This window comes from Austrofundulus limnaeus, unplaced genomic scaffold (assembly GCF_001266775.1).
Source record: "Austrofundulus limnaeus strain Quisiro unplaced genomic scaffold, Austrofundulus_limnaeus-1.0 Scaffold498, whole genome shotgun sequence".
NCBI lineage: Eukaryota > Metazoa > Chordata > Actinopteri > Cyprinodontiformes > Rivulidae > Austrofundulus > Austrofundulus limnaeus.
Genome location: NW_013952900.1, coordinates 236,800 through 262,514, shown reverse-complemented (window position 1 = coordinate 262,514; position 25,715 = coordinate 236,800). Strand labels below are relative to the sequence as shown.

The 25,715-nt window shown below is 40.5% G+C and overlaps 1 protein-coding gene across 4 annotated transcripts in view; it reads right to left on the bottom strand.

Annotated features, from left to right (window-relative positions):
* Nucleotides 1-24,378, bottom strand: part of shdb (Src homology 2 domain containing transforming protein D, b) — a 30,217-nt gene extending 5,839 nt beyond the window's left edge. Inside the window, exons 1-7 of one of the 4 annotated variants that reach the window (XM_014025784.1) lie at nucleotides 24,150-24,378; nucleotides 23,245-23,626; nucleotides 20,421-20,571; nucleotides 16,722-16,949; nucleotides 6,454-6,531; nucleotides 5,643-5,817; nucleotides 3,253-3,375 (exon numbers count right to left, since the gene is read on the bottom strand). In XM_014025784.1, coding sequence (XP_013881238.1) covers nucleotides 3,253-3,375; nucleotides 5,643-5,817; nucleotides 6,454-6,531; nucleotides 16,722-16,949; nucleotides 20,421-20,571; nucleotides 23,245-23,574 — 1,085 coding nt within the window. In that variant the 5' untranslated portion in view covers nucleotides 23,575-23,626; nucleotides 24,150-24,378. The remainder of the gene's footprint in view (nucleotides 1-3,252; nucleotides 3,376-5,642; nucleotides 5,818-6,453; nucleotides 6,532-16,721; nucleotides 16,950-20,420; nucleotides 20,572-23,244; nucleotides 23,627-24,149) is intronic. The other 3 variants (XM_014025785.1, XM_014025786.1, XM_014025787.1) reach the window with 3 other exon arrangements.
* Between the last annotated feature and the right edge of the window lie 1,337 nt (nucleotides 24,379-25,715).

Genomic DNA, 25,715 nt, shown 5'->3' with positions numbered 1-25,715 from the left:
GGGGGTGGTAGTATTATACACAGGTTATTGGTGATTAGAATTTTCATGCTTTTTAATCTCAAAAAATTATGATCGTATTATACTCGATTTCGTATTATACATGAATAAATACAATATGCTGATTTATACATCCAAAATAGGCTTGAAGTAGGTATTTTTATTCCATATTCAGCGTAGACAATATCAGTGTTTCCAAAATTTTTCACAAGTTGTCTTAAAGGGGCTATATCATGTAAAATCAACTTTTTTTGAGTATTATATCATGTTATAATGTTATACTCTCATMAAAAACATGCCCAAAGTCTTGCTTTGACTCATCCATGCATGTTTGAGAAATCCTGCAGTGTCCTGAGGCAGCCAGGCAGGGGAGCAAATACGACAGGTTGGGACTAGAAACGCCTTTTGGGACTAGCTCCTCCTCTGGGCTGTGTCYCATTATGTCAGTGCAAAGATAGTTTTTGGCAGGAAAAATGTGATAAATCTAATCCAGCAATAAAAAATATATGAGAATAACAAATATAGTGGATGATTTAAAGGTACACAGTGCAGGAGCTTTGTGTTGTGTTTGCAGGGCGTACGATCACAAAGAGTGCCTTTTTCACTCTTCTATAAAAACATACAATCAGAACAATTAAAAAAAGTTATCATGCAAATCAAAGGCTAAAATCCAAAAGACTAGAAATCTTGGTAATGATCCTTATTGAACAACTGCTGAAAGTAAGGTGAGGAGGTTCAAAAGAAGCACAATATTTTACAGTTCACCTTCTTGTTGATTTTCAGGCTTTACTTTGAGATGAGACTTTTTAATGGCATCACGTCCCGAACTCTCAGCAGTAACTCTGAGTCCAGTTTTATTACCACTCCTAAACCCATAACTTGTTAAAGTGTGGCTCACTTTAAAATTGTCCSATGCCCTTTAAAAGAATGCAAGGTTAACAAATTTTCTAGCTACCTTCCCTTCTCTGATTCTACTACCTCCCAGTGGGGAAAGTGATCCCAGCACTGACCTTGTTGCTTGAGCAAGTGTGTGTTTATGTGTGTCAAAAGCACTTTACTCATGTAAATGAGTACAGCATGAGCTTGTTTTTATGTCAGCACAACGCCGCAACTCCACTCCCCTCTTTCTCACTCCTCCTCCTTCCCTGCCTAATTCCTTTCTTGGGTGTCCTACAGAAGGTAATTCATATTCATTAGTGATTATGTGAAGGATGATGTGTGCACTGAAGTGTGCTCTACCTGCCTGATTACCACTTAGAGGGCCCACTGGGGCTAAGGAGGAGGGCCACAGTAGGGAAAGGCCAAGGATGGTGAGAGGACAGACTGATGATGGGAGACTGGTGCGAGGCCAGCACAATGGATCATGATTGTAATTACAAGGGAGAGATTTCACCAGATAAGCAGAATTGTGCCCTGCATATGAGCATCAGGAGAGGAACCAGTGTGGCAGTAATCTGAAGTGAAGGTGATGGGAGATAGAAGAGCSGCAGACAGATGGAGAGGTGTGGGAGAATACAATGTGAGATGAGCAGCCTGGGCGCTTTGAGATACGCACGCACGCACGCACGCACGCACGCACGCACACACACACACACACTCGAGATGTTCAACAGTTTGTCTTTTGATTTGCCAGACTTTCTTGTAATCTTTTAAAGCAGTCTTAAGCAAATTTCTTTCTACATTTTTTCTTTAGTTTGTCAGGTTTTTATTTCACCATTTGATCACCCGCTGCCATGAAAAGCAGATGGGGCCTTTGTGTTTCTCTTTGTTTATTARTAAAATATCTCATGAACCAATGGATGGATTTTAATGACTCTATGGGAAAGTATAGATATAAGATATACAMYTATAACGGATTAGCGTTTAGAGTWAGCTCAGTTCAAGATGGCTGCCACAGCTMMGGTAATTGAGCTTAGCAAACACGAAAATGGCTACAAATGAGTCAGTTTGATGGATACTGAGCTAAACTTTTGTGTGGTAGTAGCTGAGAGTCATCCCCAACACATAGTCTTGGTTCTAACTGATTACCCAAGATCTTTGAATCTTTGCAMGGCAGCAGACTACTCACATCGTTTGAAGGAATTTTCCATTAGATTGATGTTTTGTTGTTTGTTTGTTTGATCCATTTAACTCTGTATAAATCATACAGGCATGAAAATACTTCTAAACTCAATGGATTAATCTGTATTGAATTCCTGTTTACACTATGCTGTTTTTAGGCAAAACCATTACATTTTTGTTGTATTTTGGTCATTTGTGAACACAACAACAGCAAYCATATTGACACAGAAACATTTTGAATCCAGGTAGCAGAGTATTTGGAAACGCCTGGCATCTGTGTGGAATTGCACATGCGCCCTATAGACAACTGCAGTCAATAGTTTTTCTGCACTTGTAGAAGACTTGTACTATTCATCATCTACTTGTAGTAGATRAATAGATTTGAGTAGAGCGCTGTTTGTTTACTTCTGACACAGAACATATATGYGCTACACCATCATTTGGGTCAGCAGAGATGCATTCCTTATTTTCTACAAATACTGAACAGGCCTGTAACCGTTTTAAAGGTTGAAACTGAAGTGTCTGGATGCATACAAGTGTWAAAATGCAAACTCACAGTGCCAACTAGTGACCTGGCATGGACACGACAGATTCAATGCTTTGCGGTCTTAACTAGAAAAYGATTGCGATCCCAGCCTTACAGAGTGAAAGTGTAATGTTTTTTTTCCTCAGCATTGGAAAATCTGTAACTTTCCTAGGAAATTGTTCATGTGTAAACAGGGTCATAAAAACATGACATTGACATTAAATCTTTAGGCTCTTTATAATGTTTTATTACCAGCAGCCTGTCACAAAGACAMAAATTGTGCCAATTTCTTTAGTTAAATCCAATGACAGACATAAAATAGTACTTTGGCAGAAACAAGAAGCACCCATTTCTCAGATCCTGTGGCAGGTATTTGCTGTTTATAAGACATAACCTTACAKTATTGATCATCTGCTGGACAGATGTTTTTTTTACATACACACTATGTGAGATATGTACCATATGGCTGCCTTAGTCAGGTACAAGGACGGGACTAAAAAATGTGTGGAAAAAAGCAGACAATGTAAAAAACACAAACTGTGAAAATCTGGAAAACGATTGATCTTTTAGAGATTACAAGAAAGTTTGGCTTCTTTGTACGGAATTATAAACAAATTAAAGATTATTTAAAATGTTTGCAGAGTAAAACAGGTCTGTGCGTGTCATACCGTAGGGACAGGGTGTAGTCAGGGCGGTTGGTCTGACTGTTCCTCACCAGGTAGCTGCACTCTTTACACAGCGTTAGCAGCGACTCCGCCTCCGAACGGGACAGTGAACCATGGTACCAGCTGCTGGAGCAAACACAACAACAATAAAATATGATATGATCTGGAAACACAACACATATTCCAACGTTTTATTGACACGTCTTAAAAAAACGAAACTCAAAACAGTCTCAAGCAAGACCATAAGGGAGTAATGGAGCATAATCACTTCATGAAGATGTGTTTATGTGTACAACATGGTGTGTCCTGCATCTGTGTTTAAGATGTGTTGTGTGCATGGGTTTCATTAACAAAACGGCCCTTTATGTGAGCAGAAGACAGCACATAAATTACACCAATGATGTTTGAAATTAAGACCAAAGTAAATGTGTGCCTTGAAAGCTTTGACTTAATTAGTTATCACTCTAACCTTTCCCAACTCTGCTCAGCTGAAACACATAACGACTTCATTTGAATATGTTCAAGTCTAAATAGATCAAAGCAGAGCAATAAAACTATACAGCTGTATCCGCCCTCACTTATTCATGACCACTTTTCTACAAATATTTGAGAAGTGTGTGCATGTAGGCAATTCAAAAACATTAGGAGCCCACTATTACCAAATTTGCATGCATAAATAGTTGCATAACAACAGTTAGTTTGATGGTTTTAAACACTTTGGCCCTGTTTACACGTAACCAATCTCTGGAAACCAGTGGTGGGCACCAGCCTGCTAAAGCACAAATCCGCTAATTGCGGACCTAAATATTTCGTTTGCTCTTTAGCGGTCTTACAAATTTTTATAATTCATAAGTTAATTTGCGCTTTCTAAAATTAAAATGCAGTACCGCTAATAACTAATTATCTACCAGTCATCATTATCTTGAACAGCGGAAGGTATGGCTGTCAATGAATCACAACACATTTGATTTATCCAACAGCACCCCTCCCAGATAAACACACTTATTGAGAAGGTTTACATCTTTGCTGACTGCTGCTTTGGGTCACGGTTCTCATTTCCCACAACGCTTTGTGTCTGCTTACGTAGCAGGAAAGCAATAGCAAAACAGTTAACGTTTGTAATGCATACTAAAATTTTGCATGTACTGATTTATGTTACTTTACAATCCGAGCTCCTTTTAAAAAAAAGATAAAAAGTTTAAACGCTGGAGCTCAATACTTGACGTAATTGGTCGAAGCAATCGGCCAACGATGTTAGAGACTCAGAAATGATTTTTTTTTAAAGATGTTATGCTGATGAAGGCTGAAATCTAGTGGTCAACTGGAGCAACTACATGAAAACCTTTCAAATCCAAGCTCTTATTTGAAGGGAAGAGTTTCCTGTTCTCCGTGCTTTCGTTTCCCGTCACAAATCAAACCTATCATGTACCCTGAATGMATCGCTTCAGTTTTCCAATAAATAGTTTTAAAATTGCTTTACTGATGCTTCTTTAATGAAAAATCTACAACAAACAAAAGAAAAAAGACAAAGAAGCAGCCGAAATAGCAATCCTCAACAACTTTTTAATTTTTACACCGGGAGCTAAAGGTCTGTTTCAGGAAATCACATCCCCATCAATCGGCAAGTGTAGAATTAAGTTGAAAAAGAAATCATACACTGCTAGTTGGCAGTGTTGTACATATATTGTACATGAATTGTTGCCAGCTAGTAAGTATCAAATTGAACTTGTGCTTTAAAATTGGTGTCCGCAATTTTTTCTGTGGCATAAGCGCCTTTGATGTTACGGACCTAAATGTTTTCATAAGAGCTTTAGAAATTGCAGAGCTAAATTTTGTATTAGCACTGCCCACCACTGCTGGAAACATTAGCTTTTTCCCTAAGTTGACTGTGTAAAAAGTTACATCATTACACAAGTAATACTGGGTTTCTCAAATCCGCTGTAGTTACCATTCCAGGTCACTAGCTGGCGCTGTGGTTTTGTTAATACATTGACCCTCACATGCTACATCAAAAATGTTGAACACAAATGCTCATTTGAACTGAAGATTATGTTGGGCTATCTGCCTTTGTTAATGTTATTAAYCTACTTACATAAGTGCAGAAAAACCATTGACTGCAGCCGTTCCTAGTGCGCATGAACAATTTAACACCTTTGCTGGGTATTTACAAACACATCCTCTCTGAGCCATAGATTTAAAAAGCTTTGTTGCGTATACAAATGTCCGAACGCAGCAGAAATCCTTCAGTGTTGCACTTWACCACGGTGTTGTGTAAACAGGGCCTTTAAGTCTGACCAGCAAAATGCCTGGTTAAATCCTGCTAATCTAAGTGCAGACTATTCTGTGAAGCTGAAACTGGTGTTGTTGGGTTTCAATGAATTTAGCACACATACACCTGTTTCTCCAGTGGCAGAGTAGGGTCCACTCTCTCCCCCATCATCGTGGGGCTTTCCAACGGCAYTCGAAACTTTAATCCCCCTCCTGCTAGTGGGCTGGACCTGGGCCCAGGAGGACGCAACCGCTCCGTGGGTGATGACGAGCGATCCCAATCTGCRCCGTCAAACTGCACTGTTAGCAAGCAGGGACAGAAAAAAATGAGTCATGTTATTTACACAGCAATAAAACCCCAAAAARGATTAAACCTCTCAGTCAGACCTGGTGTAAACAAAAGATATCAGGCTATTGCAAAACCAATCAAGCAGTTGGAGAGGGAGGGGGGATTACTCAGGGAAAGGTCACACAGTGAGGACAGCGGGTCAGGAGTCTGACAACTGTATTGTCATTACAAACGCTGTCATCAAATGAGTCTGTTATAGAAAACAGAAAACAGGAAATGGCTGCTTTTGCTTGAATTTGATTCACATATTTACACTTATTAGTATACAATGAAGGATTATTTCCAGTTTCAAAACGTTAAGCCTTAATAAAACAGTACTGCACATACTTTAAAACCAACACAGCTGATATATATCATTACAGGGTGCTACAGGGAATGTGGTACAAAAAGTTTTCTAAGCCCCAACTCCTCACATTCAACAGTTGCTAAAGGCAGGGACAGATGCAGGTGCTGCAGATRTGGGGGTTAGAGCAGATGTCGACCAACGAGGTCACAAAGGTCGGGACAACTGCATGTGTTCGTGTTCGGGCAGATAATGGAAGGCAATGAGGGCGGAGGGGTGCAGAATGTTCCGGGTGAGAGGTCACCTTGCTCTCTGACGGGGGGCTGCTCCTCCAGCTGACCCACCGGGGCAGGCCAGGGCAACTTCGACAACTCCCTCATTTCTAATAAGAGCACAGGGGGGGAGCAAAGAGGAGGCGAGACAAAAAAAGAAAAGCAGCAAGAGAAGAGCAGATGGGCTTTTTACTGCAATAAACCAAATCGAAGTAGGTGAGAGATGAGGTGGTGGTGAAAAAGTGAGACTTCAGCTGAGGGATGGAAGGAGGAGGATTTTTAATGTCAGGTGGAGGGATCGAGCGAGACATGATAAAGAGCGAGAAGATGGAAGCAAAGAGAAAGCCCCCTCGGGAGTGGATGTAAGAGGCGGTACAGTTTGTGGGGAGATGACATGCATGTGGTGTCAGGAAATGTAAACTGTACCTCCTGTCACGAGGAGAGGCAATATCATCTAAATCTTGTCCCCTTGCTCTCACAAGTGAAAAAACAGTCTTAGTGTTTTAGGCTCAGTATTTGACCTCTTAAATCATTTGAGATAAGACAAACATAAAGTAAGAGGCTGGCCTATTAATCTGAACTTTACACTTTAAAAGGGACATATTATCCAAAATCCACCTATTTAGCCATTAATGCATTTTGTTTTGTACTTGGAGTGGATAAGAGTGCAGAAATTTTTATTTAGTTTSTCCTGGTACTGCAAAKGTATCTTAAATTCTGTTTGGGTCATTCATTTTCTATTATGCTTTCTGTAATAATATGTCAGAGAATTTGTGACAGAACTGCCAAGTGTGGTCTGGGCTTACCAACTAAAATTTTGTCATCCTTATGGTCAGACTCTGACTCCAACATGTGAGTATTTCCTTGATGACATATTTTAATTCATTTCTAAGTAAAAAGTTTTTGCGTGCTATACAGTCGTAAACCCCTCTATTAAGCTAGAATGAACCGCTCTGTCAGCTCGAGGGGGTGGGGTGTGAAGCATCTTGTTTGGATTTAAAGAGACAGCCTCAAAACGAGTTGATCTTAGACAGACCTCAGAAAAGGGGTGAATGAGGGGCTTGTGGAGTTACAATAAGGAGGAATTCAGACCAAAGCATTACAGTTCCACTTTGTAAAGACCCCAAACTGAATGATTTAAATGTGAAAAAGAAGGATTTAAATGGCATGATAGGTCTAGCAGATGCAACAAAAGCAACTTTAGACGTAATGCCACCCACATAACAGCATTACAGAAGAAATGAAATAAATAGAGGCATAAATAATGCTTCCTTTAACGTCCTACCTGCAGTTGGAARGTAACAAAAGGTGCACTGGGAGGCAAAACTGAAAATAGCTCATTATATACCTTGGCTGACTGCTGAAAAGCCTTTACCGCTGCCTCACATACATACACATGAGGACGCACACTATGCAGTATCACAATGTAAATTCAGCTCCTGTTCTCCGCAAAACTGGATTACAAAATAAATAAAAAGGAAAAGATGGGTGACATCCTAATGAGCCGACAAATCCAAAGATCCCCCAGGCCGGCGACATCAAAGGCCATTTAAACGGGCGTTTGGAGAAAGACCCAGGCTGTACATACATGCTTCTCCCCATTCCCTGGTTAATTATTGAGCAGGCAGACACACTCTGCCACTTTCTCTGGCTCTTTGTGAATTATTGATGCAAGGAGCAGTACAATGGCCCCATCTGGAGCGAGCCGCACCTCCGCCGATGCCAGGATTAAAGTGTGGCATGGCACTGCTCAATGGGAGACATGCACGCAAACAGGTCCGCACACATACACGTGGGCAAAAAAAAAAAAATACTCCAGAGACAACCCTCCGCAAAAAAAAAAAAAAAAAAAAAAAAAAAARAAAAARAAARAAAATCTAATCTAGCACCACTACCCAACTCCGCCGCCTGCCAGCTCACCACAACACATTTCACACCTCTACTTCTCGAGCACAACTGAGAGAGATGTGTGGAGAACGATTCAAATCAGAATGACACAAGAGCGAGCGTAGAGTTACAGGAAGGGAGAATGGTTGAGGAGAATAGACAGCAAAGACATTTTATTGCCAATTAAAAGTGTCTCCGTCATCAGAGTTAGAGATAAGCTCCAAGTGTTGGTGTGCAAAAGTTGGAAAAGGTTTTTTTTTCTCTTTTTTTGAAACCAAAATCCATTTCCATTTCTGTTGGTGTGGCAAGCAACATGTCAWTAAAGATTATTGATAGCTTGAAAACTTGTTCAAATGAGTCTGAACAGCACTGAGACTGAACGCTGTGTCTGAATAAACAATTGAAATAATGCAACTTTATCTTTAGTTCTGTTGTCAGTTTCCTTGATGAGAATAACTTGGGAACCAATGAACCAGGTGAACTCCTTGAAAACTGTGTTATCTGCAAAGCAAGACATGATGTACTTGGAAGGAAGATAACAGTTGTATAAAACATGAATATTAATGATTCAAGAATAGAGCTTTCTAGCTGATGCCAAGCCAACTCAACTGGACATAATCAGAAGAATTCTCTGATTATTTTCACACAAGCACTGCAGTTCTAAACATTTTCCTGAGATTAAATTGTTTAAGTAAACTGAACTTTCAGCCATCTTATTCAAATTGTCTCTGAATAAGGCCAAGTGTAAAAATAGCAGGCAATCCCTAGATTCAGAGAAGTGATGCTGATTGAGTTCAGAATATTGAAAACAACTGCTACTTTTTGTTCTTCTCTGTCCTCATTGATGTCCCAATTTACACACACTCAACAACAAAGAAAAGTCATATCTAAAAAAAGATTGTACAGAAAACAAAGTMAGATKTAAGTCGGTAAAGCTGTCTACATTGATTATTCACATGTTGGTAATGAGCCATTTTTAGAATATTCTGTTATTTAGGCATCTCAATACAGCTCACAAACCTGTTCCTTGTCCACCTTAATGGCTTTTATTAGCATACTTTTGGGTTTTTTCTTGAGAATTCACTTATTCATTAACAGAAAACTTGGAATATTTCCATCCACATGGATGAGAATAACTTCCTAATCATTTCAAATGACTGAAGTGTTTTTTAAAGGAATCTCAGACCACTTGCACATGTTGGTCTTAAAATGTTATTTCTCTATTCTACTAAAAGTTGTTGTTTTTGACACATGAAAACACTTAATTACCTTAAAAATTGTCTGTTTATTACAATTTTCACTTCAGCCCATCACAATATTGATACTGACGCAATGCATTTTGGAGACTAAAACACAAAGAGTCAAGGCTGAAAAGGTATAAACTGTGACAAATTTAATATTTGTAGTCTATGATCTGCTCAACATATGGGTTCAATGAATGTAACGGTGATGTTTAGTAAATTAGCTMGGGAGCGATTGTCATATATTTATACTGTATATATACATAATATGCTATATGATGCAATTATTAGCTCAGGAGCTAACACAAAAGCTATTGGGCTAAGCTGAGKTTCTCCTATGAAGCAGCTTTGTTGTCCTCCAGTCACATTTTCAGTTTCCAGCGGAGTTATTCCTACATTTTCTTCTCTGTTACAAAAGGACAACTGATATTTCGAACTTTTAAAAACTGTTATGGCCAGAGGTCTTTCGTCTATGTTTATACTAAAGCATGGAATGACATTCCTCAAAACATAAAGTCCATTTCAAAACTACAGCCCTTTAAGTCTTGTCTACCATCTGCTGGACACTTTTTGTTGTGCTCATATTTGGACGTCCGATTTTGCAAATGCTGCCTTTTTAAATTTGGTATGCTTGTTTGTCTTTGTGTCTATGGTGTAATAATAATGACGTGATTGTGATGCTGTAATTCTGAGTGTTTTATGTGCTGCAGAACAGGAACCTGCTGTACAACAGCAATTCTGCTGAGTCAGGCTTGATTTTTAGTAATCTTTTCCTGTTAAATATATAAATCAAATCAAATCAAATCAAATCTGTCAATGCACTCCAGTTTGATTTAAAAGGGCTGAATGTCAGACATTGTCCAGAATTAATGTTCAAGCTGGATAGAGCACCTAGTAGGCGTCATCATATCAGAATGCTCTGCAGCACAAATAACATGGTGACGTCCTTGTAACCTTGTTTTTTTTTACATTTATAAAACAGTGTAGTTAATTGACTGTAAACAGTGTTTTTACCGATTTGTTTTTAAAGTTGAAAAAAATGATCAGATAATMTCTAATGTTACAACTAGTCRGCGTTCCCTTTAACAYGACTAATATAGCAGWTGAGTTGCTCCGTGTTTTCTTATGTGAGGTAAAATTCAGACTGAACCTGTGACAGKCTTGTCTTTTTTCAGAAAACACTAAAAGCACACACCTTGTCTGAAACCTCACTTTGATTACAACGCACGAGCAGTGAGCGCACACACATGCAAATCACACACTCAGACCTTGTCACTCATGTGTTAGCAGAGAACATCTGGCTCACTCACTTCTAATGAGAACCTGTGGCTCTGTCATCTACGGAGGGTTTGCTTTGATTCTTTATATCCATGCATTTTATGTTCTCTGGAAAAACAACATGTCCAAAATAATGCACCTTCTCTAAAACAAAGAGGGACTTCTTTCTATTTGATGAAACAGGTGGCAGCAATTGGAAGGGGTATGCCAAAATGCTTTGCCCCTGGTGTCTCAACTACCTGCTAGTATTTAGTAGAAATTATCTGGGGGGGCGGGTAGGGAACATCCAAGCTGGGGTTTTCTTTGTGTTGCACAAATGACATATCATTTCAGGTGATAGATAGCTGCCTTTTCAGGTGCAGCAGCTGTTTTTGTTTGTCTACATAATTATGAAAAAGTAGACAAAGATGCTGAAACAACTACATTTTGTTGATTAATGACATTTTCGCCCACACAGCCTTGGTGTTGTGTATTTACTGTGCACACAAAGACCTACCGACAATTACAGAGAAATAATGTCTACTCTTTTAATGCTGTTACTTCACAGTCAAAGCCCTTCTCCATATTTTCTACATGCATTATTTTCTCCAAGATTTATTCCTCTGTGGATTGATGGTCTTTTCCACTGCTGAATATCCATGTTTTCCCATCACTGCCTCACTTACCACCCATCTGAGTGAAGCAGTAGCTCTCATTCAGTGTTTTTTAATTCTTGTTTTTCTGACTATGCTGCTCTGCTTCTAGCATCTCTTTATGATCCCTGTCATATGTGAGGATGAAACACAAAGGCTTCCATTAACGACAGCAAAAATGAAATTAGGGGGAAAATCACAAAAGGAAAAGGTAGAAAAGAGGAAGCGTAAAGGTGAGGGAAAAATTGAGGTGAGAGGAGTAAAAGTGAGTCTTTGCTGTGTCAGTAGGTTGCTGGTTGATTGATGACCACCATTAAACAAACCAGTTTTTTTCCATTGCTTTCCTCAACTTTCCTTTGGTTTTCATATGCACCACTATAAAGAGATTACAGTCTGAGAAGTCTGTCATCTCATTTTTATAATTAACAGTTATTGAAACTTGTCCAGCAAAGACTTCTAATAGTAAGCCAATGTGCAAACATTATGTGCTCAGTTTATTTTATTTGTTTATGCCACCATGTTAAAGACTATGCAGGAGGGTGACCAACAACAGGTACTCCTTCAAGAAACCAGTACGAGGCACTTGCTTGCAATACTTGCTGCTTATACACAATGTGAAGAGATTCCTTTTTTGTCAAACAGATTAAATAAGTGTCAAAATTTTGGAGCATTCTTGCTTTTCTAAATGCCATTTTTGGCAACAATGTTTTGCTGTGTTTTTAAATAAAACAGCCCTTATTTTAAAGTGCAGCAGGTTTTGTGTGCCCAATATAAAATTTTATTATAACAACTTAGTGTTGTTTTCTATAAAAGTGAACCTTACATAGAAAATTTGCCACATATTTAGAATATACACTTAACACAAAAAGTAAAGAAATATGTGTTTGGTAGATTAGTTCTTTGTTGTAACAGTGCCTCTTGGCAATAAATCTTACACTGTTAATTTCCCTTTTAAATGGTGCCACATTTGTAAGGAACATACATTTGTGGGATGAGCAGTAGAGCTCAGTTTGTGGGTTGCACAAGTAAAAAAATTGACTGATTTTCTCTGCCAAACTGCTTGTTTTGTTGTTGCTATTGACACTTGTTCTGAGCTTCTGGCACCCCCAGGTGCTGCCAATCAGATAAATAAGATTTATTGTTACAACACACACAAAAAAATCTACCAAACACAAATATCGTTACTTTTTGCGCTAAGTTTATAATCTTTGTTTCCATATGAACACTGATATGGATAAACACATATGAAAAATATGTGGYTTTATTGGTTTAGGTGGTTAAAACAAAACCAGAACCAGCTGAGGCACAGCTCAGACTTTAACTTAAACATGTAATCCAGGAAGCCTCCCACTCCAAAAACATTAAAACCTCATTGAAGCTTGCAGCCWATCAGAGAAAGGTTAATAATAAACTCCTTGTCAAAATAATTAAAAAATTACAACAAAAAACTTGATGATGACCAAAACCATTGGTCAGCAATTCAAATAATTAAGCGTGTGTGGTATGTACATCTTCTTACCAATAAAATTAATAAAATTGGAATTGTTGGTGGTTATGTTAAAAGACAACAATAAATTAAAACTTGTAGTTTCTTTCAAATATTTTATATCAACTTAAATAAATCACTAAAAGCCAACATTTTCTGGCAAAATCAAGATTTTGATTTGATCCGACTGTATTTCTCATACAACTAAACTGAGTCTAAACCTGTTAAAGTCTTGTTGCCTCAGCCTTGCTTTTAGGGAGGCATACGTTCATCATAATGCAGAGCTTCTAAGAATAGCTCCAGCCTTTTGCTGGTGCCTAATGAGCAGCTGCACCGAAACAAGTGGAGGATAAGTACTTTGCTCAACGGCAACATAACAGTAATTGCTAAGGGTGGAAATGTTATTCATTCACCTTTTCTAGCCAGATTTCCAGCTGCTTTGCAGCTCTCTTATTATGCACTTCACTCCACCAACCCTCACAAAGCCAACGTAGAAACCAAAAAAAAAAAAAGCAAAGCTTTTGGTGTGGACTATAAAACTTAAAAACATGAAACACCCGCTTATCTGTTCATTAAGTGTGGCTGTCGGAGCTCTAATAAGTCTGTGTCTCTCATTAGCTCACTAATAACCTAGAACGGCTGCAGGGCCAATCTCTCAATGCTGGACTCTGCATTAAATGGTAAGAAATTAATGACTGATGTAATTTGAGGTGTGACTAGTGTCACATTTTCTTAGTAATTAAAACCATTCTGGGCTGAGGAATGCCACTCAGGCACAGGTGGGATAATTCTTACAGAACTGTTGAAAACGGACTCTGATAGTGAACAGGCTTATTTTTGACACTGTTTGAAAACTGCCCGCAGCATTCAATTTTCACCCACATTGAAGCGTTTATAAGCTGTGAAAATTGCAATCAGAGAAAGTCTGTGAAAAAGTTAGAGCTTGAATAAAGCACACAAACCCTCCCACGTGCATGCCTTCATTTGCACCGACATGCACACACACCTTGTTTTCACCCTTGAATTAGTTGCCTGTTCATAATGCAGATGTGTGCACGTGGCTCAGTATAGGTGTTGATGAGGTGCTGCTGGTAGAGTTGTGATGTGCACCCACCAACCCCTGTTTGCCACCCCACTGTGGCAGGTCAGGGGCAGCCCTGTCACCACTGTAGTGTTAGTGTGTTCGTAGTAGATGACTGATTGCACCGTGCTACCACGGCCCTGAATCACCCCCTGGTTCACCGCCTGCCTTACCTCGCCACAGCCCCCTGACCATTAATACTCTTCGTCGAAGTGCTGGACCTCCACAAACATCCAATGAGCTGCCACCAAACAGACCTAAACCTTAGGCAACATCCCTCTTTTTCTTTTTTTTTTTTCTTTTTATTTCCCTTCGGCTCACTTTCCAAGGCAACCTCTCTCCGTCATCCCTTTGTTCCTTATTTCAATCTCCTCCATCAACCTGTTCCTCTGCTCGGTCCTTCCCATCCCTCCCCTCCCTCGCATGTGGGCTGTGCCTAGCAACGCCGAGAGGGGTCTGGGAATACGGATTTAAATGTGAGAAGGGGAAATACTGCTTGTGTGTTTACACTTCAGCGGCTCGGTGTGCTCAGGCAGACAGCAAGCCAGCTCAGTAGTGTTGACTCCGAATAAAAACGAAAAACAAAGCAACAACAAAAAAGGTCAGCAACTTGGGCTGCACAAGCATTTTTTTCCCCTACATTTCATGCTCTAATGGTGCTGTAAGTAGTACCCTTGTAGGGCTGTGTGCGTAAGGAGACAGCAAAGTAGGTGAGAGAAGATATCAGGTTTTAAATTAACAGCTGTAGCTCCAGCTTCTTTAGAAATTGTCTTCGCTTTTTCCGATAGGTTACGGTTGCCGCTCTTCTGGTCAKGGGGATTTGAGCGTGAATACGATGAAAATGGATCTCTGTGCGTGTGTGAGTGTATTCATCAGACAACGGTGTACCGACCACGACTTTCCTATTAACACTAGATCAGTCACACACATGTAGGCTTGTAATTAACTGACAGGAGGGGAGATGGGATCAGGGGTTGGTGAGGACGAGCCAAGTTTGATTTATTATCCCATCACCTTGACCTTGGTGACATGAAGATGCGGCTCAGTTAAGTCAACTTGGCCTGGTGCGCTTTTACACCAATCCCCCTCCTAAACGATTTACTAAACCCAGTGTCTATCTCTTATTTTCACTTCCCTTTCTCCTTCTAATTATACTCAATTCATGAAGCGTAGTGTGACGAGCTCAGATAAGCAGCGCAACAGCAAGAAAATAATATAGTTAATCATACGCAATGTCAATTACTCGAAACTGCTACCACTACCCYGTCGCAGAATATCTTTTTCTGTCAGCTCTGATAATCATCTCAAACCTTGCCAGGACTGCTGTCTGTCACATGCCTGAGAGCAGGAAATCAATAATCACCAGAAGGTGTTCAAATCTAGAAAGAGAGATATGTGCCATTTAAGCTCAGAATGTGAAGGTCACAGCACTCTATTTCCAGTTAAAAAGGCTGCGGGGATGTAATGATGAAGGGGGAKGGTGGAAGATACTTTTTTTTAAAGGTCAGGACAGTTAGATTATTATTTTCTCCATGTAAGTAAACCAAGGCTGTCTATGTGCTCGTAGGACGGCTCCAACCTTTAAAACAGCTCAGTTTGAACCCTCAGTGATTCTATGGAGTGATTCCATTTAAAATAGGTTTATTGTCTGCGATTCTGTTCAGTTTAGGCTCAACACCTAAAGGCTTTAMAGTGCTTTTGTCTGTAGTTGGCAGGGATTTACCATTTTGCTCAAAGATGCTTTAATACAATGGAGGATTGCCAATAATAAGTGGAGCTTTCGTGAGCAAAAGCTTCACATATTGATCAAGCTTAGCAGCATGAAACTAGATAAATCAAGAGCAAGACAAAMTGGTGATACCATGTGTGAAGAATGGTTTAGATAAGGCTGTCATTGACCACCTTTTTTAAATTAACTGCTCAAAATTTAACAAGAAATTTGAAGGGGGCACAGGGGCAGAGCCAGAGGGGTGGCTGGGGTGGCAAGTGCCATCCATGCCACCTGATTGGCCACCCCAGGTGCCATCCCCAAATAATTGACAAGTAGGTGGGGATCTTGGATTGTGGATTTGAATTTAGTTTTTGTTAAAGATTGTTCTCTGACACTAATGTACTGAATACATTTTGTGTAAATGTGTATGTTTAAAAATGGGTGAGTTATAGCGGTTATAGCGGTTATCTTAATTTGGGGTGAGTATCGACTATCAGCATGTGATCACTCTTTGCTTCTCCACAACAATTTTAATCTTAATAAGTCTTAAGATAGCTGACTTATAGCCTTTTAAGGTTAGCTTTGGTGGCCAGCCTGAATTTTGGATTAGCATTTAGAATTTGGTAAAGCTTGTTTTGGGCTTTTTCTACACTAATCTTCAGCTTTGTATGTCTAAAACTGACTAAATAATAAGTAATAACTAGCATTCAGCATGTTTTTTTAACATTCTTAACTATGGTCACACAAAATTTCAGCTCATTTTTTTTCTTAAAGCCATTTGGAATTAGCTGCGGTGGCCATCTTGAATTTTCAATTCCAGAGTGCTTTTCTTTACTTGTCTGAGCCCCCCCACTAAAAAACACCTTGGTCACCCGTTGGATTAACAGGGAAAATAACAGTTCAGATTATGAATTCCTCGTTCAAACTCTTTCATCATCTTGTTTCATCAAGTGTCAGAATACTTCAAGAACTTTATTAGTCTACCTGCAAATGCCTTGGAGATGTGGTCCTTCTTCCATTCCCAGGGTTGGTCGTACTCGTCGGCTGGTCTCTCATCATCTTGTGGCAACCTGCTGCTCTCCTTGCCTTCCTCGTGGAGTTCTCCATACCCGTAGCCCAGGCCCAGGCGCTGTCCTCGCTCGTCCTCGTAAGGAGTGTCGTAGAGCTGCACCCCTCCGCGCAACCGACCTCCTCCTGGAGCACGCTGCAGCTCTGTGGTAGCATATGCATAATAAAGAAAATCATATAAAGAAACCAACATGTGCAAAGCAAATATTCATATGCATGTATYTCTTTGTGACCAGAGCTTGATAAATACAAGATGAGCCACCATGGTCCCCGAAACACAAAGAAGACACTGAAGATGCTGYTCTCCATCTGAAACATGAAGCCAACAAAAGCTTGTTGGCCTGACAAGTCTAGAATAATAAGAATGAAACAAATTATGTTTGCACAGCTTGAAGTAGGCTCGAAAACTCATGAAAATGGAGCTTTTAAAAGGCCTTGAATGCTAACAGACAMAACAGTAGACATGCCACAACCCCCCCTCCACAACATGCACACCAGCAGCAATCCAGCAAGACTCACAGCAGCATTTGTGATTCCTTGTTAACATTTTCRTCAGTTTCTCAGTGGGTTCAAACCAACAAATGGTTCTCAGCACTTGCATCTGCTCAGCKGAGTCAAATATAGTCATGAAAGAGAAGATTCTTGGTGCAAACGGGGCGAAATTAGATTCCATAAAACGCTTCAGTAGGGGTCTTTGAGCTGCAGCAACACCTATCAACTGTGGTGTTTGATATGTTGACCTCAAAAACTTACCTTTTTTGTAAAAAAAAAAAAAAGCTCAGAAGTGACGGATTATTCATSTTTTATGGATCACATCCTAAAAAGGAGTTGATTCACGTTAGACTGGGAACACCACTTMATTACAAGTTTAACCAAGTGGAGAGCAAGGTCAAGAAAAGGAGGCAAAGAGTGGGATCAGGAGAAACAAAAAATGGAACGAAGAGGCAAGTATGGAGTAAATGAGGGGAGGAGAAAAGCAATGAAAGACAGAGAGATTCGAACAGGCAGGGAGGGAATTGTGGTCTGTCAGCATTTGATGTTAAGTCATAGAGACAGAAGCGCAGYGGGGCTGAAGGCTGCTCTACCTGCACTGGGAGCTTGTGGTGTCACGGCAGCCCTGAGACAGGGAAGATGAAGGTCGAGAGATGAAAACGAGATTTGAGGGAATGAAATGACAGATTCAAAGGAAACATTATGGAGGAAAGCGTAGGCGGTGGGTAGACAGGGGTTGTATGTAAAACGTGGTATATGACAGAGACTGAAGACTGACTGAGTGACAGTGAAGGCTGGGGAGGGTTTAACAAATGCTGATGTGAGTCAGCAGGGGGACCAGCCTTTTTATCCTCTAGAGCTTAACTCGAGAATCACGACAATAAAGTCAAACAACTGCTTTAAAAACGTTCTGCGACTCTTAAAAAAAAGCGCGTCTTTGTGAGTCGTAATTATTCCAGTCTCAGATTTTTGGCTGTTGCTTCAATTTTATGAACAAAAACAGACAAAAGACAGCTCCAGACAGGCTCGATTCAAAGTCAATATATATAAAAATAAAAAAAAAACTCTGACAATGCTTTGTCTAAAGTGACGCCATCACCAATGTGAATCTCTTAAATGGCTCCATCCCACTGCAGTGGCAACAAAAGATTTCAATGAGGTTCCACAGTTGGGCGAAGTGAAAGAGATGCTCCATTCACTTATTCCTAATATCATGAACTTTTTCTTTTTCTTTTTCTCCCCACTACTGAAAGGGCAGCATGAACGACGATAATGAAARGACAGAATATAGACTTTACTAAAGCACAGATTAAAAAGACAGTCACTTCGCTTGGGGCAGGGGAGAGCCCTCGAGATGAGGAATGAAGTGGGCAGGGAGGAAGAGGAGAGGGCAAGCTTTTACACTAAATGGCTGAGACAGACCAGGAAGAGAGGGAGTGCGTGTTGTGTGTGTGTGTGTGTGTTGGGGGGGGGGGTGTCAGACAAAAATGTTATAGGAGGACAGAGAGCAATGGAAAGTGTTGGTTGTGTGCAGTTTGTAAGGGTGGGGAGGGGCCACACCGGACAATAAACGAACACATCACGCCGCTGATAGCTCAGCTGGGGTGAACAAAAACTCCAAGGAGATAACAGTCACAGCATTTCCAAGTAATCTGTTTACTAAAAAAAAATAAACTTCAATAACCTAAAATTAAAGCACATTTGGGTCAATATTCTCTGAAGACAGCAAAAACGTCACTGTAAAAAGAAAAAGAGCAAGTTAAAGAGAGATCAAATTAAATCGTGTTGCTCATCAAAAGAACTGCTGACACGGCAGAGACCGGTTACATTACTTCATATTACAGATCTATATTTTATTCATGATTCAATATACCTGAAGTCCWATATAATTCCTGACTTTCAAGTCGGAGGTCTGAACTCAAAGTGATCCACTTAATCTCACCTTTTCAAACCACTTAATCCTCATGTTACCGAGATGTTTTCAGATAACTTTAAAAAAGGTTGTACGGAATGTGATGAGATTATGGCATTAAAAATTTAGTGAGCAGTTTTAATTCAAAAAACATGCTGTCAGATTCTACCAATACTTCATTAATCCTCTATTTGTTTTGGTGGCTGTAAAGAATATTCGAGTGTTTGGTCCACAAAGATGTGAAAATGATTGACACTACTGTTCTAGACAATCATCAGTGCTCGTGCACAGATATGTCATGTCCTGAAAACCACTTCAAAACATTTCCTTCAGTATTATTTTCAATGGATAGTTTGGTTCTGGTTCTGCCATTCAGGGTAAGGAACTCTACCGTTCTCACAAAAATGTTTTTTGTTGCGTCGGTTAATCTAATCATGGCCATGATATTTAAACCAAAGCAACGTCACAAATCCAGACAAAGAAAAGTGGCGCAAAAACACAGAAAGAAACATAATAAATAAATAAATAAATCATGCAGAATTTCCGTGCCTTATGTCTGGTTCACACGGCAGGACTGTAAAGTTACTGGTTGATTGTCAAAACCTGAGACCCCACACGTGATGATAAAAAAAAATCACACTCATGAATGTTCAGATTTCAGACGGGAAACCTCTCGAGATCAAACGTGAGTTCAGAGTAATTAAAACATGGCTGACCAGGAAGGAGCAATAACGATAATTTGTGAACTAAGAGAAAAATAATTACGCTGACGTCCACCGGGCTTTCAGGYGCGCCGTGGCAGTTGTTTTGTCTTCTGTATTTTGGATTCCCCTCCATGTTTCCATCACCTCGCTTTCTGATTGGCTACACGTCACATTCAACAGGCTGCGAGTTTGTTTGTTCTCAGAGAACACCGCACACACTGGGTTATCATATTGAATATCCCCAAATTGAGACCGGAGCGGTTCTGACGTCCTTCTGAGCCGACTAGATCGTTCTTAACACACCACACATGGCAGGAATATTTCATCAGATTATCTTTGGAGCCATCATCATAATCAGTGTCTGTAAGGTTTTTGGAAGGCCAAAATTGGGCCAGAAAATCTGCAGAATTTCCTTGCTGTGTGAACCAGGCCTTAACCAGCTCTTATGTTTAGTTTTCTAACAATCCGTCCAACAATAAGCTGCTCCGCCTTTATGAGTCCACTGACCTGTTATGACCCTTTGGGCTTCGTATGGCTCCATGTAGCCGTTATTCTCACAGGGAACAGGCCCAAGGTCTGGATCTGCTCGGTGTTCTAGTCGAGCGTCAAATGGGTCCGAGTAATCCGTGTCGCCTGCCAGCGGAGCTGACGGCACCACCTGAAGGACAGAAGCACAAACCCACACGTGAGGTGAGCACATTCTAAACTGGAAAGCCGACTCAAGCCATGGTAGAAAAAGCTGACTCAGTTTAATTTACTGGTATACAAAATGTTCTAAAATTTACACTGTGGTTGCAAACACGTGTAACAGAATTTCTAGAATTTCAATGGGATTATAATTACTTTAAAACTCACCCAGCTTGTCTGCTAGTTAAAGGGGCAATATCATGTAAAATCAACTTATCATGTTGTAATGTTACACTCTCATTAAAAACATGCCCAAAGCCTTGCTTTGACTCATTCATGCATGTTTGAGAAATCCTGCAGCGTTTTTAGGAAGCCATGCTGAGGAGCAAAACGACAGGTGGAGACCAGAAACACCTTTTGGTACCAGGAACACCCCTGGGACGTGTCTTTAAGCCGAACTTCCTCATCACGGAACACCCCCACCCCCCGCCCATGACTCCTGCAGGCTCTCGGCAGCAACAGAACAAAACTGAAAGTGAAACTTAAACTGTCTGCTGAGATCCACTACTTCTCACTAAGTGAAGCTCTTTTCAGATTCAAAATACCTTTAAGGAAATGTATTTTCAGATGGCAAGTAAACTGCATCATAGCGCACACATGAAACCCACCCCCGCGCGCGACCCTCCGACCAACGGGTGACGATGACGGGACAGAAGCAAGAGGTGGTTCTTAAAGAGACAGAGGCCAATTTCAAGGCGTTTAGAAGAGGAAGTGATGAGAAGATAAGTTTATTTTCTATTTAAACATAAAAACAGCATTTTAATAACAACTAAAGGTGACATAGATACTTTATTAATGTATAGTATTTAAATATATGCCTGAGAAACACATAATATTGACCCTTTAAAGGAGACATATCATGCTTTGAAATTGTTCTTATTCAGATTTAAATCATTCAGTTGGGGTCTATATAAACTGAAACAGCATTGCTTTGGTCTGAATTCCTCCTTCCTGTAACTCCACAAGACCCTTTTCAGAGGTGTGTGTCAGATCAACTCATTTTGAGGCTGTCTCTTTAAATCCAGACAAGACGCTTCACACCCCGCCCCCCTCCAGCTTCCAGAGCGGTTCATTCTAGCTTGATGGAGGGGGGCTATCTAGCAATGCAGAAAAATTTTATTTACAAATTAGTTAAAAAGATGTGAACAACAGAAGAYTCGTCCATCCAGCCTTCCATGTTGGAGCCAGAGWCTGACCCAGAGCCAGAGAATGAAGACCACCAACTGTAGCTGGTAAGACCTCATGTCTGTTCAGTTGCACATACTTACTGACGTAAAAGTTCAGAAAATAAAATAGAAAACAAGAGAAAATTGAATGGATTGAAATATGTGCCCAGAACAGAATATTAAGATTTCCACTGCACAAATAAATATTTGTTGGCTGAGTAAAAAGGGAGAATAATGAACCATTTAACACCTCTGTATTTTACATTACAACACTACTAATGTGTATGCAGTATTGAAAACCTTTGATGGATTTTTTTTTTTTGTCAAAGCAATCTGCGGTGAAGAAGACTGATGATGACCTGTTTTTTTGACAGCAGGAGGTGTGGACGCAGATAAAAAAAAGAGGGAGATATCGAGTGAGTAGCATTTGTTTCTCTGTGTGAGCGCAGGAGGAAAACAGTGGTCATTTGGCACAGTGACAGTCACAGAGGCAACCATATGGTCCCACAAACACACGCATATACAAACACACGCATATACAAACACATGCGGGCAGATCTACAAACGTGTTTTATCCTTCTGTCTCTGCTCTTCCCTCACAAAGACAGTGACGGAAGAAAGGCCCACTTCCTAAAACGCCCGTCCACGCCTTCTAAAAAATGACATCCTAAATCTCTGGTTGTTTCTCTAACAGGTTCTCTATTGATGCATGAGAATCTTATGTTCATTAGAAAGTTCCCACAGACCATGGGAAATTAATGAGTGCAAAAGGGAAGAAGGGCAGAGAGGGCTGTTATTGACTTGAGTTAAGATGAGACGTTCACACTTTTCCATGAGTGGGTTTATGGATTTGGCTGCTCTGGCAAAAAATCCTGACACCCCCCCCCACCACCACCACCACCACCCAACTTAATCAGCAAGTCTGAGCTGAGCTAATATTTAGATGATGTCCTTGTAACGTCTTTGCCTCATCTGCTTCATCTCGCTTTTGAATGCACAACGTAGAAGAGTTGGGATGTTACAAACAGCACCAGCAGTATAAATTACACCTCCCTGTGACATACCAGCACRGGGGGGAAATAAATGGGGCCCTCCAACATGTGCCCATGCGAGGGTCCCTCTCTCAGCGTGCAAAACCAAACCCCATTTATTATTTATAGACGGACATAAACCCAAGGGACTGTGTCCAACTCAACAKTCTGCTCAAGCCATCTATTTTCTTCCCGCCCCCACCTCTAAATTTATGTTGTGTGTAAAATGTTATGTGATTTATGTAAATTATATACACTTTTTTTTGGACACACATTACCGCTCAGCTGCTAAGAGAGTTTCATCAATAAAACTGTCACAGGGGTGAAAATTAGATTAGAGACGCAGGCTTCTCTTTATCACTCCAACCCACTGCACTTAACAGGAGAAACATCTTATTTGACATCATGTCCCTTTGTTCTCCACACTTATAAAGAATCAGTTCTTACGGGCTCTTTCTGATCGTCCAACGAGATGGCACTGAGGAGGATCTTTGTGCGTCCCAGCTCCTGGGAGTCCACTTTGATCAGCCTGTGTTTAGGGGACTTCGCGTCCACGTTGGTCGACTTCAYGGGAGAGCCGTAAAGCGGCGTGGCGGGGTCGAAGGTCCCCGACTCCCCTCTGGGTCTAGTTTCCACATCCTCGTAGGGGTCCTCGAAATCGAGGTCCCTCTGGAGCCGGTACGCTTTGAGGATCTCGCTCTCTGTGTAGTCTGGCGTGGGGGGCTGCGGGGGAACCTTCCTGCCAAAGCTCAGGTAGTCCTTGAGCCACTTGGCCATCGCTGTTTAGCTTCCAAACGTGATGAAGTGGTGAAGAGAGAGAGAGAGACGTCTACAGGAGGGTCAAACAGGGATACRTGATTATTGCTCGACATTATGTCTAATGAAGATGCAAGAGATTTGGACTTTAAAAAAAATTTAAAACAACAAAGATAATCCACAGGTCATATTTTAACCATCACATCTGGACCGGACTATGTTGCTTTTCTAATTATTGAGCCTMAATGCCTCCATGTAACATTAACCAAGAGAGACAGCTGGGTTTTCCTCGCTGCTTTTGTTTCAGTCACACTGCAATAAAGTCTGGCAACTGGACTTKGCCCAAAGGCTTCCATTACTATTCACACCCCTGCAATAAAAGTCCAATGTTGGTGATGTCCAAGTTAATATACAACTGCTACACAACAGTGATGTGGAATCTGCGCAACTTTATTTCATTTTACAAAAAGGAAAACTATTTTTATCCTAAATATACTTAAAGGAGCTGTTTAAATAAGTCGGAAAAATAATGTTGCTTAAACTTAAACGATAAAATCACGGGGGGAAAGGGATTTAAGCAGAACACGATCACTCACCAAAGCGATTCCTCACTTTAAACGCAGAATTCCGCGTTTCTTCATGTTGCTGCCGATGAAAGGAAACAGAGAAGCGGGTAAATGTCGCTGTGAAGCTCTTTAATCCTCAGACATAATAATAATTTAAAAACATGTGAAAAAAAGCTTTATTTCTTTTTCGGCAGGAGCACGAGCGCACTAAGTTCCTCCTCCTCCTGCGGAGAGTGAGTGAAAATGTGCGCGTGAGAAGAGAGCGCGCGACGGAAGAAAACCCAACTCCAGCCGAGCGATTAAAGGGGCGGGGCTTCATCTCTCCCCCCCACCCCCCTCAGAGGAATATCCTCCTGTTCCCATTGGCGACCAGCCGAGCGTTCATCCATTCAGATGTCTGCACATCAAACAGGATGCAACAAGGAAAGAAAAAACTCTTCCACACACAGAAAGTGCAACTGGAAGAGTCTGCTCGCAGGAACAKGCTTCAGAGATGCACATTATTTATTTGCATGACATCACAGGAGAGTTTCTTGTTTTAGCTCGTCATTTTGAATCATCTTAGGGCATCTCTAAAAGACATCCAAGAACTCAACAAGACACACACACAGACTTGTCCAGTCTGATTTATTTTTTTTAAAGATCTGAGTTTGATCCCTCTGCGTCTGACAGATGTCACATTATCCTTTGTCCAGCCTGCTAAATTGGATCGTACGCTACACTGAGTAAGGCCCATAAGTCTGCCGAAAGACTGTAAATGCCTTTTTTATGACTCTTGTGAGCTCACTTTCTCCCAGGGGGTGGGTAACTGGATGAGGTCATCCAGATAGAATCCCACCACCATCGTCATCATCATCATCACAACCACCAACATGATCCCATCCAGACCTTTACATCTTCTCCATCCTGCCTGTGTTCAATCAGTGCAGGCTCCATCCAAACCTAAAGGAGATGAAAAACTAGAATCCAAAGGTGCTTCAAGAAGTGAAAGACTGGCTGTACAATGCCTTTGATTTTCCTGCTTTTGTGGGAAAAAAGAGGGAAAAAATCAATATCATGACATGGGTAAATAAAGATGTTCTCTTTAAAAGAGCTGCGTTACACATCTTTGGACTTTTTAGACCTGTTGTTTCCTTCCCTCACTTCCTTATTTCTCAAACAATGTTTAATAAGATTCATTAGATTGATAAAGACCTTTGTGATAATTTTTTTGTTCCCAACAAGTGAGCTGTTATTCCCATGTCACATCCCTAATAAATAAGCTTTTAAAAACAGATGGTATCTCTTTTAAATTTGCCAACCATCTTGCCCTCCCTGTAGCCACCATTGACATTTTTGACTCATTTGAATGTAGCAGCATCTCCTTTTTTAAAATCTCCTCCCCTCTTTTCAGTAACACATTTCCCCTTTATCTTCGGTTTAGCCTGGCATGTGTCAAACTCAAGGCTCCTGGGCCAAATGTGTCCAGCCATGACATTTTATGTGGTCGGCAGTAGCTTCAAAGATGTATTAATGTCTTAAAACAAGTGTATTCTGCTTTAAAGCCAACATTTATCAGAAACTACACCTCCCATAATGCATGCTGATTATTTTACC